General features: G+C 38.5%; 1 protein-coding gene across 1 annotated transcript in view; it reads right to left on the bottom strand.

Annotated features, from left to right (window-relative positions):
* Positions 1-4596: 4596 nt before the first annotated feature.
* Positions 4597-21203, bottom strand: part of DENND4C (DENN domain containing 4C) — a 474079-nt gene continuing 457472 nt past the window's right edge. The window contains 1 exon segment of the mRNA XM_053702651.1: positions 4597-10027. Within this exon segment, the coding sequence (XP_053558626.1) occupies positions 9891-10027 (137 nt within the window). The 3' untranslated portion in view covers positions 4597-9890.

Raw genomic sequence — 21203 nt, 5'->3', positions numbered from 1 at the left:
TCTACTTATAGCAGACTAAAAATGTTCATCAATAATTAAGTCAATGTTCCAGTGAGAAGCGTATAAATGGACACAGTCAATACAAGCCATTAAAAAATAAATAAATAGACGGATGGAGCCCCAGCATCAGTATTGTTATTTATATAAATATAAAAAATAAAAAACCCACAGGTATACGTTACCACCCCTTAGTGATCTTGTGGACTTCACTACTTGGGTAAAGATTCCATATGTGATGTGTTGTTGACTCTCAGCATCAGATGAAACAAAATGTATGCGTACTTGGCGGTAGTACTTGTTTTGCACTTCCCTTTCTTTGTTTTTCCTGCTTTCCTCTCTTTAGTTGGCTATATGTATGACTGAGGATTCAGGGTAAGTGGGATGGATTTTAAGCTCTGGTATGTTGTAATGTTTAGCTGCCACATAGTATACTCAAGGGTTATTTCCCACACATGATGTTTCATGGACCCTCACATTATGAAAGAAATTAATCAGGTAAGCATACATTTTTTGAACCATTCCTTAATTCATTTGCAGCATATGTCCAGAAACAGCTAGAAACCGCTCTATCAGAGAGGTATGAAATGACTTAAGAGGTTAATGTATTTTATAAAGACTGAATTATGTCTGAAGATATCAGCATCCAGGTCACATTTGCAATGTGTCAATTCTGTTCAGAAATTCTTCCATAAATCTGTCTAATGCTACAAAGCAAAGTTTCTCATCATTCTATGCAGAAATACTACTGAAGACACGTTTTGTGAGGCATAGTTGATATTCTAGGCTTTGGTTTACAATAAAAAAAGTGAAAATAAACTGAGCACCAAGTAAATATACAAAATATGTTGTGGCATAATAAGCCACAGAAGGGATTCCTTTACCTGTTAATCTTTGAAGCACATCTCTCTTGGGTGCCCATTGCCTCATAAGGCTTTTCTGTCTATTGATGGAAATAATACTTATTGAGTAGCTATTGTGGAATGTCACTGCTGTATGATCAGTGTAGATTGCAGTGCAGTTTACTCCATGTTGTCTAGTGTAAGCAAAGAGTGTGTAAAGTCAGCCCTTACTCAGATCCATTTTTTTTTTAAAAAAAAAGGTGTATCTCAGGTGCACATTAGCTAGGGTGACCAAGATAAAATTGCTCAACAGCCTTTTACCAGGGGCACCAGGGGATATCCGCCAAACATCTTGCGAAAATTATTAAGCTTAGAAAAAGTAAGAACATGATTACAATAATAAAGGAAGGAACAAAAATACATACAGAAAACATAGAAATATATAATGCATTTTATAATTTCTACAAAAAATTATATGCTGAGACACCCACTGATGACCACGAAAAAACATTATTTTGGCAAAAAATAAAGCTTCCGCAAATATCAGCGGAAACTTTGCAACAACTTAACATACCCATTTCAAAAGTAGAGGTGGAGATAGCAATTAACAAAGCTAAGATAAATAAGGCACCAGGACCAGACGGTCTTACTGCAGAATTCTATAAAATTACAAAAGATGACATCACACCCATATTAACAAAGCTCTTTAACACCTATTATTCCCAGAATGAAATGAAATCACCATATTTTTCAGACTCAACAATAACCTTGATACATAAAAAAGGGAAACCTCCTGAAGACATGGGGTCTTATCGACCCATATCATTATTAAATAATGATTATAAGATCTGTATGTCTATCATAGCAGACAGAATGAAAAAAGTGGTGGGTGATATAATCCACGAAGACCAGTCAGGCTTTATGCCAGGTAGAAACGTAGTTCGTAACACTCGCAGAGTACTTTTAACTTTTGAACATTATTTCAACAAATTACAACATCCCAATAAAAAGAGAATACCAGACCTTGCCCTATTAACAATCGATGCCGAAAAAGCATTTGATTCTATAGTATGGGATCACATGTTTACATCACTTACTAACTTTGGATTTACTGGAAACTTGGTCAAATTCCTCAGACTAATTTATGATAAGCCACGTTCACAACTGCTAGTTAATGGGGAGTTAACACAATATGTCAGGCTCTACAGAGGGACACGGCAAGGTTGCCCACTGTCACCTCTGCTATTTAACTTAGCATTGGAACCCTTAGCTGTCAGTCTAAGAAATGAAATAGATGGCATCAAGTTAGGGAACCAAAATCTGGTTATTTCATTATATGCAGATGATATAATTTTATTTTTACAAAACACAAATATTACCATCCCAAAAATTCTAGAAATAATTCGATGTTACAGCCAATTCTCAGGTTATAAAATAAATTCAAACAAATCTGAAATACTATGGATAAATAAAACTACAAAGAGCTACTCAAAACATTTATTTAAAGAAGTAGATTATATACATTATCTCGGAATTAGTTTAGGAAGGGATCCCAGATGTTGGTACCATCTCAACTATGACAAACTCTTCGATAAACTGATTACTGATATGAAAAGATGGAATATCCATTATTTCTCACTTTCGGCAAAAATAATGCTCTTAAAAACAATTTTCTTCCCCCGAATAATCTTTTTATTACAAAATTTACCACTATTTATTTTAAAGAAAGATATAATCAGATATAACACCTCATGTGCTAAATTTATTTGGGGGATAAAAAGACACTCTATGTCTATAGAGAAGCTCACACAAGCAAAGAAATTTGGGGGACTCTCACTTCCTAACTTACAATATTACAACTGGGTGACATTAGTTAAGTTTGGGGTTGATTGGATCACAGAAGCCAACTATGTTACATATTACGAAACAGAAACTGAGTTAGTAAAGCCATTCAATCTAAAAGTGATACTACACTATCCATATAATAAATTACCAAGTAACATTAGTTCTCTGAGTACAATTGCAAATATAGCACAAGCCTGGCAGAAGTACTTAAAATCAATGGAGTACTCCTATCAGATCTCTCGATACCTTCCTATTATAGGTATACTGGATTTTACTCCAGGTATAGAAAATAACGTATTTAGGAAATGGGGTGACAGTGGATTGATAAACTTAGTTCAGCTAAAACACGAAGATTCGAGATTAATATATACATTCCAGGAATTGAGACAATTATATAGGGCTTCACCAAAAGACTTTTATGCATATCTTCAAATACGCAACTACCTGCTCCAAAAAATATCTTTATATGGATATGACTGGAATAAACCGGAAATAGATTCTGGGGTTAAACTATATAAAACAGGTAAACAATCAATATCATACTGGTATAAATCCCTACTAACAAAAACTGGAGTAGAACATATTAATAAACTTAAGGATAAGATAGCTAAATATTTTCCAACAATCCAAATTAAAGACCTGCAAAATAGTATAGATCTTGCAGAAAAAGCGACGACACTAATTAGTTGGAGAGAATCGCAAGTGAAAGTTATAAACAATTATTATTTAACGCCAGATAGAATGAGTAAATGGGCAAAAGGAAAACAAACCAGTAATTGCTTTAAATGTCATAAGGAGAGAGCAGACCTGACACACTGCCTGTGGTATTGCCCTAAAATTAAGCAATACTGGGCCAAGGTAAACTACTGGGTAAATAAATGTGTACATGAGAATTTCCAGATGACATTATTTCATAGTCTTTTCTTATTGAAAGGCAGGACAGAACCCGGAGAACAAAGACTGATAAACATGGCCATTCTGGCTGCGCGCTCTTTGATATTCAAAAGATGGAGGTCCCTCGGTGCCCCTGGACTGGCTGAATTCGTAGATTGTATAAAATTACAAATGACTATTGAATTGCAAGATTTGAAGCCAACTTCAGCAAAACAATTTAGATCTTTTTTTTCCAAATGGAAGACACTCATTTTATCATCGCCTCGGTCAATTCAATTACAATTTATCTCCCCGATAACAAACGCTCTACCCTTCATTACTTTAGTAGTAGAAGGGTTTTTGCCACATTATTGGCTGTACAAGCAAGACTGAGAGATAATATAAACTGATTTTTATTATACTTACTTGCATGGAACTGAAAACCATTTCATTACTAGCTTGTATTCATTCTCCTCCGTGTTTTCCTTATTTTCCTTATGTGTGTTTTATTTTGATTAATACGAAGTACTGTGTAGGATGGGGCAAGAAGTGGAAAAGGAAATTTTTTTTTTTAAGGAACAGAGAAGTGTTCAATAGACATTCAGGATAACTGTCATAATGTATGGAACGCTGTAAGCTAAAGCTGCAATTTTTGTTATGAAAAAGTGTTTGTATATTTCACCTATTGTTTTCTTTTTGAAAAAGAAGTTGAAAAAAAAAAAAAAAGATAAAATTGCTCAACAACATTTTCTATTGCAATAATTTCTATAATAATTTGCAATTTATCAGAGTTCTGTTGAATGCATCTTTGTTCCTGTGTGCTTTACATATTAAATGAATATCTGTAAAAAAAAAAAAAAAGTTATGTTGAACCTCGTCAAGGAAGTCTGGGGTAGAAAAAAAACTTTTAGTCAACCTTCCAACACAAAATATGCTTGCAAACTTATTTATAACTTACACTCGATTTTTAAAATGTATTCACAAAATGAAGTGTGGTACATGATATTATGTGTACGTAAAATAACAAACAAGTCGATAGTGACGTTCAAGCTTTTTTATTTTTTTTTCCAGGAAACATGAATAAGGCACTTCTATGTATCTTACATTTCTATATAAAATTCTATTAACAAAAGCCTAGAATTTTCGGAACTGCTCAAATGTACACAAAAACAAACAAATACATTTTAACTAAAAGCACAGGAAGTAAAGTTTACAATAGTGCAATATGCATTGCATTGCTAATGAAAATGTGCAGGAAACAGGTAACTTATTTACAGGTATTTAAACCTACTGATCTATTAACCTTTCTATAAACTGCATGAATTACAGGATCTTTTTAATTCAATTTGCATATGTACAGTCATATATTGATAAGGCACCTTCCCATCAACTGTAGAACCCTTCACAGTTAAGGATTCATTTCTGTGCAATAAACAGAATCTATAATGTGCATTCGTATTTCTGTACTATATAGATTGTAAAGTGGTCTTAGATTTAATAAAATAATGAAAAAAATAGTGCTTTTGTTTTAGAGATCACGTCACACACGAGCTGGTAATAAACCTTGCAACCCAGATGTTTTGGAACTACATTTCCCATGATGCTCAGACTCATTTTGGCTGAATAACATGGGAAATGAAGTTCCAAAACATCTGGGGAGCCAGAGTTGTTCACCATAATTTTCTAAACATTGTAACATGTAGACACACTAATAATTTTATATTTATAGGGTTACAAAACAAAAATGACCACACTGTCAGAATTTGTAACATTATTAGACAGATGAGTTCTAAAATAATCAGGGAGAGACTATGTTGAAAAAAATACCAACCAACCCCCCCTCCAATCATGCTACTAAGATACAAAGTAAAAACTTATACATTTGAACTAAGTTAATTTATTGATATAAAGTAATTTGAACTAATTTAGTAGCCTTTTTTCCTTTTTAAATTCCCAGAGTAATTTTCCCCCTATTGCAATAGACCTAAATGTGTTAGATACTAACAACCTTAAATAATTCACTCCTGTCACTCTTGTATGGAATGTCAACATAAGACTTATGTTTATGTAAAACCTCATTATTATATATTATGGACGGCAATGTAACAGGACCTTCACATTCAAACTCAATAGTATATGAGCATTCCCAATAGATGCACTATTTTCTTTTTTTTATATAAATAGATTTCTTTCAAAATCATCATGTTAATAAACTATTGTAATAGAGAGATTTGTGTGATTTTTGGTGTATGTCATACCTCAACTACAAGACTTCATAACTTGCTTTATAAAAGGGATATATATACCTTAGGGACACATGATGCATGTTTTGATTATTACTCTGATTAAACAGAGCTGTGTGAGATTATGCGGCTATAAGATTACTATATTTAATAGTTATGAATATTTTGGGACCTACAGAAACAGTATTGACTGTGCAGTAAAATGTCAGTAATTGATCTATTTTAAATTAAAAATTGAGATGAGGAAAAAATGGAGCAGTAAAATTAAACAGTGCCAGTCTTGCAAGGCTGTCAGAAGCTGACACGCTAGTAGTGCAATATCATTAATGCAACCAGCAGAACACAAGTAAAAGGTAATAGTATAATTGTATGATTCAGTGAGAGTATATAACAGTAATTAAACCTTGATGTGACAATTTGTGCACTATAACCAGAGATCAAAATACAATGAAGCTGAAAAAAAAGTAAATAAAAAATATTTGAGTATAGAATTTATATTATGAAAAGGCACTTTGCGATTGTGCATTTATATTACAATTTAAAGGATTACATTAGGCTATAAATGGCTTCCTAGTAGATGTATCTAGCCCTCCAGATCATACAGTCTATCAATGGGCAAGTATATTACCAGGACACAATATGTAACAAAAAGTTACAATGAGCTATGTCATAAGACTAAACGTACACCAGTTTGATTAATTCGGTCTTACAATACCTAGGTTCTTTTTTCTTCTTTCTATACGACCATCTTCCATGAAAATGAAATGTATTTAATCAAGCAACCTTTTATTTTTTGTATTTCTTTCTGCTTGAGAGTTTAATTCTTACTATCTGAGCTTGATGGCAGCAGGACCAAACACTTCCCCTGAAGCTGCTCCTGTAGTGGATATTGTTATAAAACTGAAGGTTATTGTAGTGCATTTATTATGGTTCAGTTAAAGCATTAATAATTCACGTAAATTGCTTCCACTGAACAAAGTAAACCAAGCAATAAAATGGTAGCAATCTGAGTAATTGTAACTCATAATGTCTGACTGCTGAACAAAAATGTTTTCCTACAAGCATAAGTAGTTGAAGAAAAAAAAAAAATCGGAAATTTTCACAGAATTAAACCATGATTCTGCCTTGTAGTGTATTGAGTTTTTCTCACACACACAAGATGATTATGTGATTAAGAAGGCATTAAAGCATAATTGGGGATACGAAAGAGGAGCAACTAAGGGCTAGATTATGAATACAGCTCTCCCGCGAGGGCTTTATCTGCTGTTAACTTACTAGTTGCGCACGTATTACAGGTCGCAAGTAAATATTTTGCGGTCGCATCCTCGAGCAGAAAAAGAGTTTGCGCAGTTCAAACGCAGGATCGTAGTTCCTAGTAGATAAAAAAAAAAAGTGAAGAAAAAAAAAATAACTGCCAGCTCGCGCTAACACGAGCGCAGGATTACAATGAGACTTGTATGTATTTCTATACATATTACATATGTATATCTGTATTTATATGTGTATATATGTCTGAAAAATATATACAGAAATACATAAGTATTGAAATATATGCATATATATTTATATACATACGTGTTCCTATGGATTCCTATGTAAAAGTACTTATGGCCTGTTTTTTTTCTCTCTATTAGATAGTGTTAATATGAGTGTAATTGTAATTTTAAATGTATTTTTGATATGTTTTGTAACACTTTTGACTTGGCTCACGTAACAGTTAACCAGAGCTCTGAAGTTGCGGTAATCATTCTAGCGTAAGTTGGGATTGCGCTCACGCGTTCGCAAATACGGGCAGAATTTAACTGGAGTGCAAGCGACCACAAAAACCTGATATCTCATGTGTGCAAACCATAGCACGCCACTTGCCCTAAATATGTCTTAAAAGGACAATTTCCACAGATCTGTTAGTGGACCTTGACAATCTTCCACAAGTATGTAGCATAAATAGTTTTATTAGGGCAGGAACATCAATTAAAAAAACTGAAACCCACTTAAAACCCCCCCCAAAAAACTATATCCCTTTAATGTGCAGGAAATTTCCCATGTGAGACACATAAAACAAGATGGAGGAGAGATGGTAGCTTTAGATTTGATTTGTTTTAATTTCCTTTTTGAGTAAAATCAGATAAGTGTTTAGACTAGTTGTATAAAGCCTAGGAACTGGCAAACATTTATATTTTGCCATTCAAATGATAGGGTGAAGGTTTCTTTAGAATGAATGTTGTTTTAAAACACAGATTAAATGAAGCCTATGAGAGTCAACAATCAAATGTTAAAGGGACATTCCAGTTAAAATGTAAATGCACATAGATTTATTTCATCTTTGAATAGAAACATATTTGCAATATAGATGTATTGGCAAAAATACTTCTAATAAAAGTTATCACTGTTTTAGTGTTAACATTTTTCTCTGCATGTGCATGCGAAGCATAGCTAGATATTGTCACTGCACCCACATTTTAAATAATGCAGCTGCTCAGATAATCATTGGGGCTTGTATCATGTCAGCAATTGACAAATTGAGTCATTACCAGATGGTACAAGTACCTTAGGCTCTCTAAGAAAGTGCTGTGTTTAAAATGCTGGTGCACGGTGCATATTAAAATACACTTTTGAAACAACTATAGCTTTTATTAGAATCATTTTTGCTAATACATGTATATTACAAAATTGCTTCTGTTCTATACCCAAATGCACCCACGTGGTTTCCAATTTTGGCTGGAATATCCCTTTAATAATAAAACAAGTGAACAGTTAAAATGTAATATTGAAATGTCACATTCAATATTCAAATGTTACAGTTGATAAAGGGAAGTTAACAAAAACAAAATCTAATGTTTTGCAAAACACTCACCCTCACCTAATGCCACCCTATTAGAATTTATACAGCAGTCTAATTTCCTTTATGATATATATATATATATATATATATATATATATATATAGTATTTCACCTATACTAAACCACAACTTGACATAACTTTAACAGTAGATGAATGTGAGATAAGCACACTAGATAGCCTTAGTATAAATGCCATATAGCTAGGATTACTATGCATGAACAGTCTAAAACATGTCAGCAAACTTTGAAACTATGCAATATTAAGTCAATGCAGGAAAATGCATATTTAACCTCTTCAAATATCCCAGCTTTGTACTGCATGACAGTATCCCTTTAAGACTTTTCTGAAATCTCAGGTGTACAGCACTCATCTAATAAACGATCACATATTTACAACTGCATTACAGCATGTTACAATTAACTACCTTAATTTAGAGCTACGTTGTACAATATACATGGAAATAATATCCTTATACAACCAGTAAAAAGCACTCTTATTTGGTTACAAAGTCTTTATATTGGTTGTGGTTTTACAGCCATATCTGCAAAAGTCCCGATCAATGATGTAAATGCTACAGATTTCTAGTTACAATTAGGAAGATTGTCATACAGGTATGTGTTTTACTGTTAAAAATAATGCTTGGCCTACAAATAAGCACTGCATGGAGCTAACAGAAGACAGCTATATGTCAAGCATCTATAGAAAACATACATTGTGAACATAGTTATACTATAAGGCACAGTCTTTAACAGTAAGGCCTACTGGATATTGCAGCAAAGTCTATTTCAATGCATTGTCAATCCTGCTACACTGAGGCCCTAGATAGCCCCAGGTCTTGCATCTAATCCACTGGTTTGTGTTTTCCAGTCAATGGTTCTGCACATGAATGCAAATTACAATGTACAAATGACAAAAAGACAATATCCTTTTTACAAGATTGTTGTCAGAGTTTTGCTGTAGTGTTCATGAGTCAATTCACACTTTGAGGCAGATTATATTTACAAGTGCAAAACCTTCTGTCACAGAGTAAGACACTAATAAAGTGCTACAAATTAGCCTAGGTAAAAAAAAGCCACGTCCAATGTCTTTCATTGAATTGCTGGACTGACAAAGTGTAGATAAAAGACCACAATCGAGGAGGAAGTAGTTGAAAGCTCCTCATTCTTGAGTTTGAATATAGGCGCTTATATCTTGGGTATCATGAAGAAACTTTATTATTCCCAAAACTCAGAGGATGGCAACCACTTTTATATCAGGGGAGCTCCAAAGATATTCCTGCAGCAGCTGACGCACTTACTTGGGGGCACATCGGTTTTCTGAATTTTGCCGAGCAGATCAGGGGGCAGATTTGCGTAAGCAAGCTGGTATTCATTGTCAAAGGCCTCTGGAAGAACAAAATGAAACGAGCAACCCATCAGTGAGTGTACCATTCATGTACCCAATCCACTAGAAGCAGAGTGTGAATTAAGAAAATACTTGTTTTTTTCTAATCTTTGCTCAATGCATTTATTCTGCATTGCCTCACTAAGGCAATGGTGCATTTAGATTTTCTACAGACTTAAAGGACCACTAAATGCAGTAGAATTGAATAATTAACAAGTGCATAATAAAAAGACAATGCCATAGCACTTACTCTGAATTTCAAATAAGCAGTAGATTTTTTCCCCTCCCATCTTCTGACCCTCTGTATCATGTGACAGACATTAGCCAGTCACAGACTAGTATACGTGTACCCTGTGAGCTTGTGCACATGCTCAGTAGGATCTTGTTACTCAGTAAGTGTGCATATAAAAAGACTGTACAAAATTTGATAATTGAAGTAAATTGGAAAGTGTCTTAAAACTGAATTCTCTCATAAAAGTTTATTTTGACTTGAGTGTCCCTTTAAGCCCTTGCTCATTTGCTACTTCACATTTGCAGCTCTAGGCCTGGGTCTCGTTGGCATATACATAACTAGAACCTTAGACATACTAAAGGCACAAAGCTGTATTTGAAACACAGAGCAGTCCATTTCAAATATGAATAGAAGAGATTTTTGTTGTAATATACACAGAGTGTTTTCCAGAAATGTTTCTTTTATAGGGACAGTAAATACCCTGTAATTACAAGGCTGCAGAATAACATATCAGCCAAGTCTAAATGCTTTTAAACAAATTATTTTTTATAACAATTGTTCATCTACAGCCAAAGCCCACCCACCATTTGCCTATTAGTCCGTAGACAACAAGGCTAGCTATGGTATAAAATGCATTTGTGTGCACGCTCTAAGGACCAGTGATGTCACACATTATCACAGGCAACACTAAGCACCTGTGAGAGAGGACAATGTGTGTGCATGCAAACATCTCAGCAGTATTTCTACAAACCAATGTATTTATAACAAAAAAACTTTTAATCTTAACTGAAATAAATACAAGGGACACTGTACTGTAAAATTGTTTTTTCCTTAATGTGCTTCCAATAATTTTATACCAGCTGCAGAGTATAATATGTATGAAACATTGCTGCTTTAGGTTTAATTTTGTATATAAAATAGCTGATTTTGTTCTTTGAAACCACAAACCATTAAAATAGGTTGAGCTTCCAGGGAAATTAGATCTTATTTTATCACTTTCTGCATACACATGCATGCTTCTTTATATTATCTGTCTGCATACCAAAGCCCAATATAAGTGAAAAAGTAAATTTATGCTTACCTGATAATTTCTTTTACAATATAATGAGTCCACGGATTTCATCCTTACTTGTGGGATATTAACCTCCTGCTAACAGAAAGTGGCAAAGAGCACCACAGCAGAGCTGTATATATAGCCCCTCCCTTCCCCTCCACCCTCAGTCATTCGGCCGAAGGTATAGGAAGAGAAAAGGAAAGGCTAAAAGGTGCAGAGGTGACTGAAGTTTACAAAAAATATAAAGAAAAACTGTTTTAAAAAGAACAGGGTGGGCCGTGGACTCGTCATATCGTAAAATAAATTAATTTATCAGGTAAGCATAAATTTACTTTTATAAAGATATGACAAGTCCACGGATTTCATCCTTACTTGTGGGAAACCAATACCAAAGCAACAGGACACTGATGAAAGGGAGGGACAAGACAGGAACCTAAACAGAAGGCACCACTGCTTGAAGAACCTTTCTCCCAAAAATAGCCTCAGAAGAAGCAAAAGTATCAAATTTGGAAAATTTGGAAAAAGTGTGAAGGGACGACCAAGTCACAGCTTTACAAATCTGTTCAACAGATGCATCGTTTTTAAAAGCCCATGTGGAAGCCACAAACCTAGTAGAATGAGCCTTAATTCTTTCAGGAGGCTGCTGTCCAGCAGTCTCATATGCCAGGCGGATGATACTTCTCAGCCAAAAAGAAAGAGAGGTAGCCGTAGCTTTCTGACCCCTACGCTTTCCAGAATAAACAATGAATAATGAAGGTGATTGACGGAAATCCTTAGTTGCCTGCAAGTAAAACTTTAAGGCACGGACCACGTCCAAGTTATGTAACAGACGCTCCTTCTTAGAAGAAGGGTTAGGACACAAGGAAGGCACAACAATTTCCTGATTAATATTCTTATTTGAAACAACCTTAGGAAGAAATCCAGGTTTGGTACGTAACACCACCTTATCAGAATGAAAAATTAGATAAGGAGAATCACACTGTAGTGCTGAAAGCTCAGAAACTCTTCGAGCAGAAGAAATAGCAACTAAAAACAGAACTTTCCAAGATAACAATTTGATATCCATGGAATGCATGGGTTCAAACGGAACCCCTTGAAGAACTCGAAGAACTACATTCAAACTCCAGGGAGGAGTAATGGGTCTAAATAAAGGCTTAATTCTAGATAGAGCCTGACAAAAAGACTGAACATCTGGCACATTTGCCAAACGTTTGTGAAACAGAATTGACAAAGCTGAAATTTGTCCCTTTAAGGAACTCGCTGATAACCCTTTCTCCAATCCTTCTTGGAGAAAAGACAAAATCCTGGGAATCCTAACTTTACTCCATGAGTAACCCTTGGATTCACACCAATAAAGATATTTACGTCATATCTTATGATAGATTTTTCTAGTGACAGGCTTTCTAGTCTGTATCAAAGTATTGATGACCAAATCAGAGAATCCTCGCTTCGATAGAATCAAGCGTTCAATCTCCACACAGTCAGCTGCAGAGAAATTAGATTTGGATGTTGGAAAGGACCTTGAATGAGAAGGTCCTGTTTCAATGGAAGTTTTCACGGTGGCAGAGAGGACATGTCCACTAGATCCGCATACCAAGTCCTGCGTGGCCACGCAGGCGCTATTAGGATCACTGAAGCTCTCTCCTGTTTGATTCCAGTAATCACGCGTGGGAGGAGAGGAAACGGTGGAAACACATTAGCTAGGCTGAACAACCAAGGTACTGCCAAGGCATCTATCAGTTCGGCCTGAGGATCCCTTGACCGGGATCCGTATTTTGGAAGCTTGGCATTCCGTCGAGATGCCATCAGATCCAATTCCGGTCTGCCCCATCTGAAAATCAATGAGGCAAATACCTCCGGGTGAAGTTCCCACTCCCCCGGATAAAAAGTCTGTCGACTTAGAAAATCCACTTCCCAGTTCTCTACTCCTGGGATGTAGATCGCTGACAGATGACAAGAGTGGGCCTCCACCCAACGGATTATCTTGGATACTTCTATCATCGCTAAGGAACTCCTTGTTCCCCCCTGATGATTGATATATGCCACAGTCGTGATGTTGTCCGACTGGAATCTGATGAATTTGGTCGAAGCCAACTGAGGCCACGCCTGAAGCGCATTGAATATTGCTCTCAGTACCAGAATATTGATGGGAAGTAGAGACTCCACTTGAGTCCAAACACCCTGAGCCTTCAGGGAGTTCCAAACTGCACCCCAGCCCAAAAGGCTGGCATCTGTTGTCACTATCACCCACGAGGGTCTGCGGAAACAAGTCCCTTGGGACAGATGATCCGGCGACAACCACCAAAGAAGAGAGTTTCTGGTCTCTTGATCCAGATTTATCTGAGGAGATAAATCCGCATAATCCCCATTCCACTGTCCGAGCATCCACAGCTGCAGTGGTCTGAGATGAAAGCGAGCAAACGGAACTATGTCCATTGCCGCTACCATTAATCCAATTACCTCCATACACTGAGCCACTGATGGCCGAGGAATGGACTGAAGTGCTCGGCAAGTATTTAGAATCTTTGATTTTCTGACCTCCGTCAAAAATATTTTCATCGCTACCGAGTCTATCAGAGTTACCAAGAAAGGAACCCTTGTCTGTGGGAAAGGTGAACTCTTCTCTATGTTCACCTTCCAGCCGTGAGTTTTCAGAAAAGACAACACAGTGTCCTTGTGAGATTTTATCAGATGATATGTCGACGCTTGAATAAGAATATCGTCCAGATAAGGCGCCACTGCTATTCCTCGCGGTCTGAGAACCACCAAAAGATACCCTAGAACCTTTGTGAAGATTCTGGGTGCTGTGGCTAACCCGAAAGGAAGAGCCACAAACTGATAATGTTTGTCCAAGAAGGCAAACCTTAGAAACCGATGATGATCCTTGTGAATTGGAATATGAAGGTAAGCATCCATCAAGTCCACGGTAGTCATATATTGACCCTCGTGGATCATTGGTAAAATTGTTCGTATTGTCTCCATCTTGAATGATGGAACTCTTAGAAATTTGTTTAGACACTTGAGGTCTAAGATGGGTCTGAAAGTTCCCTCTTTTTTTGGAACCACAAATAGGTTTGAGTAAAACCCCTGTCCCTGTTCCAATTTTGGAACTGGACAAATCACTCCCATAGTAGAAAGGTCTTTTACACAGCGTAAGAATGCCTCTCTTTTTATCTGGTTTGCAGATAACTTTGAAAGAAAGTCCCTGAATTCCAATTGATAACCGTGGGTCACTATTTCTAGTGTCCAGGGATCCTGAACATCTCTTGCCCAAGCCTGAGCAAAAAAAGAAAGTCTGCCCCCTACTAGATCCAGTCCCGGATCGGGGCCCCCCCCTTCATGCTGTCTTAGGAGCAGTAGCGGGCTTTTTATATTGTTTACTCTTATTCCAGTTCTGATTGGGTCTCCAGACTGACTTAGATTGGGTAAAATTCCCTTCCTGCTTTGAGGAAGAAGAAGAAGCGGGGGGTCCTCCTTTAAAGTTCCGAAAGGAATGAAAATTATTCTGTTTACCCCTCATTTTAACCGACTTATCCTGAGGTAAGGCATGGCCTTTTCCTCCTGTAATATCAGAAATGATTTCAATTCTGGCCCGAAAAGGGTCTTACCTTTAAAGGGAATAGCTAAAAGCTTATGTTTTGATGACACATCAGCAGACCAAGATTTGAGCCAGAATGCTCTACATGCTAAAATAGCAAATCCTGCATTCTTTGCCGCTAATTTAGCAATTTGAAAAGCAGCATCAGTAATAAAAGAATTAGCTAGCTTAAGAGCCTTAATTCTATCTAAGATGTCATCTAATGGAGTCTCAACCTTAAGAGACTCTTCTAGACCCTCAAACCAAAAAGCTGCTGCAGTAGTTACTGGAACAATGCAAGCCGTAGGTTGTAAAAGAAAACCCTGATTAACAAATAATTTCTTTATTAGACCCTCTAATTTCTTATCCATATGGTCTTTGAAAGCACAACTATCCTCAATGGGTATAGTAGTACGCTTAGCTAGGGTAGAGGCTCCCTCTACCTTAGGGACCGTTTGCCATGAGTCCTGAATGGTATCCGATATGGGAAACATTTTCTTAACATTAGGAGGGGAGAAAACGGTATACCTGGGCTATCCCATTCCTTTCTAATAATTTCTGAAATTCTCTTAGGAACCCGGAAAAACATCAGTGTAAATAGGTACTTCCAAATATTTATCCATTTTACACAATTTCTCTGGAGGAATCACAATAGGATCACAATCATCCAGAGTCGCTAAAACCTCACTAAGTAACAGGCGGAGGTGTTCAAGCTTAAATTTAAATGACATAGCATCCGAATCTGTCTGAGGTAAAACATTCCCTGAATCAGAAATTTCACCCTCAGACAGTAATTCCCTGACCCCCAACTCAGAACACTGTGAGGGTACATCGGAAATAGCTAATAAAGCATCAGAGGATTCAGTATTTACATTAATACCTGACCTACTGCGTTTACCCTGAAACACTGGTAATTTAGACAATACCTCTGTAAGGGTAGTTGACATAACTGCAGCCATCTCCTGCAGAGTAAAAGAATTAGACGCACTAGAAGTACTTGGTGTCGCTTGTGTGGGCATTAAAGGTTGTGACACTTGGGGAGAATTGGATGGCATATCCTGATTCTCTTCAGACTGAGAATCATCCTTAGGCACACTTTCTTGAGCTAATATATGGTCTTTACAATGTAAGGCTCTTTCAGTACAAGAGTTACACAATGTTAGAGGGGGTTGCACAATAGCTTCTAAACACATAGAACAATGAGAATCCTCAATGTCAGACATGTTGAACAGACTAGTAATACCACAAAAAGTCGTTTAAACACTTATTTATTGCATAAAAACAAAATTTATACTTACCTGATAAATTTCTTTCTCTTGTGGTGTATCCAGTCCACGGGTTCATCCATTACTTGTGGGATATTCTCCTTCCCAACAGGAAGTTGCAAGAGGACACCCACAGCAGAGCTGTCTATATAGCTCCTCCCCTAACTGCCACCCCCAATCATTCGACCGAAGACCAGCAAGAAAAAGGAGAAACTATAGGGTGCAGTGGTGACTGTAGTTTAAAAATAAAAAACACCTGCCTTAAAGTGACAGGACGGGCCGTGGACTGCATACACCACAAGAGAAAGAAATTTATCAGGTAAGCATGAATTTTGTTTTCTCTTGTAAGGTGTATCCAGTCCACGGGTTCATCCATTACTTGAGGGATACCAATACCAAAGCTTTAGGACACGGATCAAGGGAGGGACAAGGCAGGAACTTAAACGGAAGGCACCACTGCCTGCAAGACCTTTCTCCCAAAAATAGCCTCCGAGGAAGCAAAAGTATCAAATTTGTAGAATTTAGAAAAAGTATGAAGCGAAGACCAAGTCGCCGCCTTACAAATCTGTTCAACAGAGGCCTCATTTTTAAAAGCCCATATGGAAGCTACCGCTCTAGTGGAATGAGCTTTAATTCTTTCAGGAGGCTGCTGGCCAGCAGTCTCATAAGCTAAACGGATTATGCTTCTCAGCCAAAAAGAAAGAGAAGATGCCGAAGCCTTTTGGACTCTCCTCTGTCCAGAGTAGACAACAAACAATGCAGATGTTTGACGAAAATCCTTAGTAGCTTGTAAATAAAACTTTAAAGCACGAACCACGTCAAGATTGTGTAATAGACGATCCTTCTTTGAAGAAGGATTAGGACACAGTGACGGAACAACAATCTCCTGATTGATATTCTTATTAGATACCACCTTAGGAAGAAACCCAGGTTTGATACGCAAAACTACCTTATCTGCATGGAAGATCAGATAAGGGGAATCACACTGTAAGGCAGATAACTCTGAAACTCTACGAGCCGAAGAGATAGCTACCAAAAACAGAAGTTTCCAACATAAAAGCTTGATATCTATGGAATGCAGAGGTTCAAACGGAACCCCTTGAAGAACTTTAAGAACTAAATTTAAACTCCATGGTGGAGCAACAGGTTTAAACACAGGCTTGATTCTAACTAAAGCCTGACAAAATGCCTGAACGTCTGGAACATCTGCCAGACGCTTGTGTAGAAGGACAGAGCAGAAATCTGTCCCTTTAACGAACTAGCTGACAATCCCTTCTCCAATCCTTCTTGGAGAAAGGATAATATCCTAGGAATCCTGACTTTACTCCATGAGTAACCTCCTGGTGACAGGCTTTCGAGCCTGAATTAAAATATAAATGACCGACTCGGAGAAACCACGTTTTGACAAAATCAAGCGTTCAATCTCCAAGCAGTCAGCCGCAGAGAAATTAGATTTGGATGTTTGAATGGACCTTGGAGTAGAAGGTCCTGCCTCAGCGGCAGAGACCATGGTGGAAGGGATGACATGTCCACCAGATCTGCATACCAAGTCCTGCGTGGCCACGCAGGTACTATCAAAATCACCGAAGCTCTGTCCTGCTTGATCTTGGCAATCAGACGAGGGAGGAGAGGAAATGGTGGGGACACATAAGCCAGGCTGAAGGATCAGGGCGCTGCTAGAGCATCTATCAGCGCTGCCTGGGGATCCCTTGACCTGGACCCGTAACAAGGAAGCTTGGCGTTCTGACGAGATGCCATCAGATCCAGTTCTGGTTTGCCCCATAGTTGAATCAGCTGGGCAAATACCTCCGGATGGAGCTCCCACTCCCCCGGATGAAAAGTCTGCCGACTTAGAAAATCCGCCTCCCAGTTCTCTACTCCTGGGATATGGATAGCTGAGAGATGGCAAGAATGAACCTCTGCCCATAGAATTATCTTTGAAACCTCCAACATTGCCAGGGGGCTTCTTGTTCCCCCCTGATGGTTGATATAGGCTACAGTCGTGATATTGTCCGACTGAAATCTGATGAACCTGACCACAGCTAGATGAGGCCAAGCCTGAAGAGCATTGAATATCGCTCTCAGTTCCAGGATGTTTATCGGAAGGAGAGCTTCCTCCTGAGTCCATGAACCCTGAGCCTTCAGGGAGTTCCAGACCGCGCCTCAGCCCAGAAGGCTGGCATCTGTAGTCACTATAGTCCACTCTGGCCTACGGAAACTCATTCCCCTGGACAGATGGACCCGAGATAACCACCAGAGAAGATAATCCCTGGTCTCTTGATCCAGATTTAGCAGAGGGGACAAATCTGTGTAGTCCCCATTCCACTGATTGAGCATGCAAAGTTGCAGTGGTTTGAGATGTAGGCGGGCAAACGGAACTATGTCCATTGCCGCTACCATTAGGCCGATTACTTCCATACACTAAGCCACTGACGGCCGAGAAGTGGAATGAAGAGCACGGCACGAAGTTAGAAGCTTTGATAATCTGACCTCTGTCAGATTTCTACTGAATCTATCAGTGTTCCTAGGAAGGAAACTCTTGTGAGAGGGGAGAGAGAACTCTTTTCTTCGTTCACCTTCCACCCGTGAGACCTCAGAAAGGCCAGAACAATGTCCGTATGGGACTTGGCGTTTTGAAAAGTCGACGCCTGTATCAGAATGTCGTCTAGGTAAGGAGCCACTGCTATGCCCCGTGGTCTTAGAACCGCCAGTAGGGACCCTAGAACCTTCGTAAAGATTCTTGGTGCCGTGGCTAACCCGAAGGGAAGAGCCACAAACTGGTAATGCCTGTCTAAGAAGGCGAACCTGAGGAACTGATGATGATCTTTGTGAATCGGAATGTGGAGATAAGCATCCTTTAAGTCCACGGTAGTCATATATTGACCCTCCTGGATCATAGGGAGGATGGTTCGGATAGTCTCCATCTTGAAGGATGGGACCCTGAGAAATTTGTTTAGGATCTTAAGATCCAAGATTGGTCTGAAAGTTCCCTCTTTTTGGGAACTATAAACAGATTTGAATAGAAGCCCAGCCCCTGTTCCTCCCTTGGAACTGGGTGGATCACTCCCCATAACCAGTAGGTCTTGAACACAACGTAAGAATGCCTCTCTCTTTATCTGGTTTACAGATAATTGTGAGAGATGAAATCTCCCCTTGGGAGATGAAGCTTTGAAGTCCAGAAGATATCCCTGGGAAACAATCTCTAATGCCCAGGGATCCTGGACGTCTCTTGCCCAAGCCTGGGTGAAGAGGGAAAGTCTGCCCCCTACTAGATCCGGTCCCGGATCGGGGGCTACTCCTTCATGCTGTCTTAGAGGCAGCCGCAGGTTTCTTGGCCTGCTTCCCCTTGTTCCAAGCCTGGTTAGGTCTCCAGACTGGTTTGGACTGGGCGAAATTTCCCTCTTGTTTTGCATTAGAGGAAACTGAAGCTGCGCCACTCTTGAAGTTTCGAAAGGAACGAAAATTATTCTGTTTGGTCCTTAACTTATTGGACCTATCCTGAGGAAGGGCGTGACCTTTTCCTCCAGTAATATCAGAAATGATCTCCTTCAGACCAGACCCGAATAGGGTCTGTCCCTTGAAGGGGATGTTAAGAAGCTTAGACTTTGAAGTAACGTCTGCTGACCAGGACTTAAGCCATAGCGCCAAAATGGCAAAACCTGAATTCTTAGCCGTTAGCTTGGCTAAATGAAAAATGGCGTCAGAAATAAAGGAGTTAGCTAACTTAAGAGCTTTAATCCTGTCTAGAATATAGTCTAGTGGGGTCTCCACCTGTAGAGCCTCCTCAAGAGACTCAAACCAAAAAGCCGCTGCAGCAGTAACTGGGGCAATGCATGCAAGAGGCTGGAGAATAAAACCTTGATGTATAAAAATTTTCTTATGGAGACCCTCCAATTTTTTATCCATAGGATCTAGGAAAGCACAACTGTCCTCGACGGGGATAGTTGTACGCTTAGCTAGGGTAGAGACTGCTCCCTCCACCTTAGGAACCGTCTGCCACAAGTCCGTATGGCGGCATCTATGGGAAACATCTTTTTGAAAGCAGGAGGGGGAGAGAACGGCACACCTGGTCTATCCCATTCCTTAGTAATAATTTCCAAAAACCTCTTAGGGACTGGAAAAACATCAGTGTAAACAGGCACTGCAAAGTATTTGTCCATTTTACACAATTTCTCTGGAACCGCAATGGGGTCACAGTCATCCCGGGTCGCTAAAACCTCCCTAAGCAATAAGCGGAGGTGTTCAAGCTTAAATTTAAATGCTGTCATTTCAGAATCAGACTGAAGTAACGCCTTCCCTGAGTCTGAAATGTCACCCACAGATAGAAGCTCACCTGCCTCGGCTTCTGAGCATTGTGAGGGTATATCGGACACAGGCATTAAAGCGTCAGAAAGCTCTGTATTAGTTCTAGCCCCAAAACTGTCCCGCTTTCCTTGTAACCCTGGCAGTTTGGAGAATACCTCTGAGAGGGTAGCATTCATAACTGCTGCCATGTCCTGTAAGGTAAAAGAATTAGACGCGCTAGATGTACTTGGCGTCACTTGAGCGGGAGTTATAGGTTCTGACACATGGGGAGAGCTAGATGGCATAATCTCCCTCTTTTCTGTCAGAGAATCCCCTGGAGATAAATCTTTAAGCGCCATAATATGGTCTTTATAGTTTATAGAAATATCAGTACATTTGGTACACATTCTAAGAGGGGGTTCCACCATGGCTTCCAAACATATTGAACAAGGTGTTTCCTCTATGTCAGACATGTTAAACAGACTAGTAATGAGACAAGCAAGCTTGGAAAACACTTTAATAAAGGTGAAACAAAAATTAAACAAAAACGTTACTGCGTTACTGTGCCTTTAAGAGAAAAAAACTAGCACTTAAACTGCAAAACAGTGTAAAAATACAGTAAAGTCTTTGAAATTTTTACAGTGTGTGTAAGGGACTAAAGCAACATTGCACCCACTTGCAAATGGATGATTAACCCCTTAGGCCCCAAATTGGATTGAAAAACGTTAAAAAACGTTAAAAGTCAATTGAGCACCTAGCCACAGC

This window comes from Bombina bombina, chromosome 2, assembly GCF_027579735.1.
Source record: "Bombina bombina isolate aBomBom1 chromosome 2, aBomBom1.pri, whole genome shotgun sequence".
In the NCBI taxonomy this organism is placed as follows: Eukaryota; Metazoa; Chordata; class Amphibia; order Anura; family Bombinatoridae; genus Bombina; species Bombina bombina.
The sequence above is the reverse complement of the archived record's forward strand: the minus strand, read 5'-3'. Positions and strand labels throughout refer to the sequence as shown.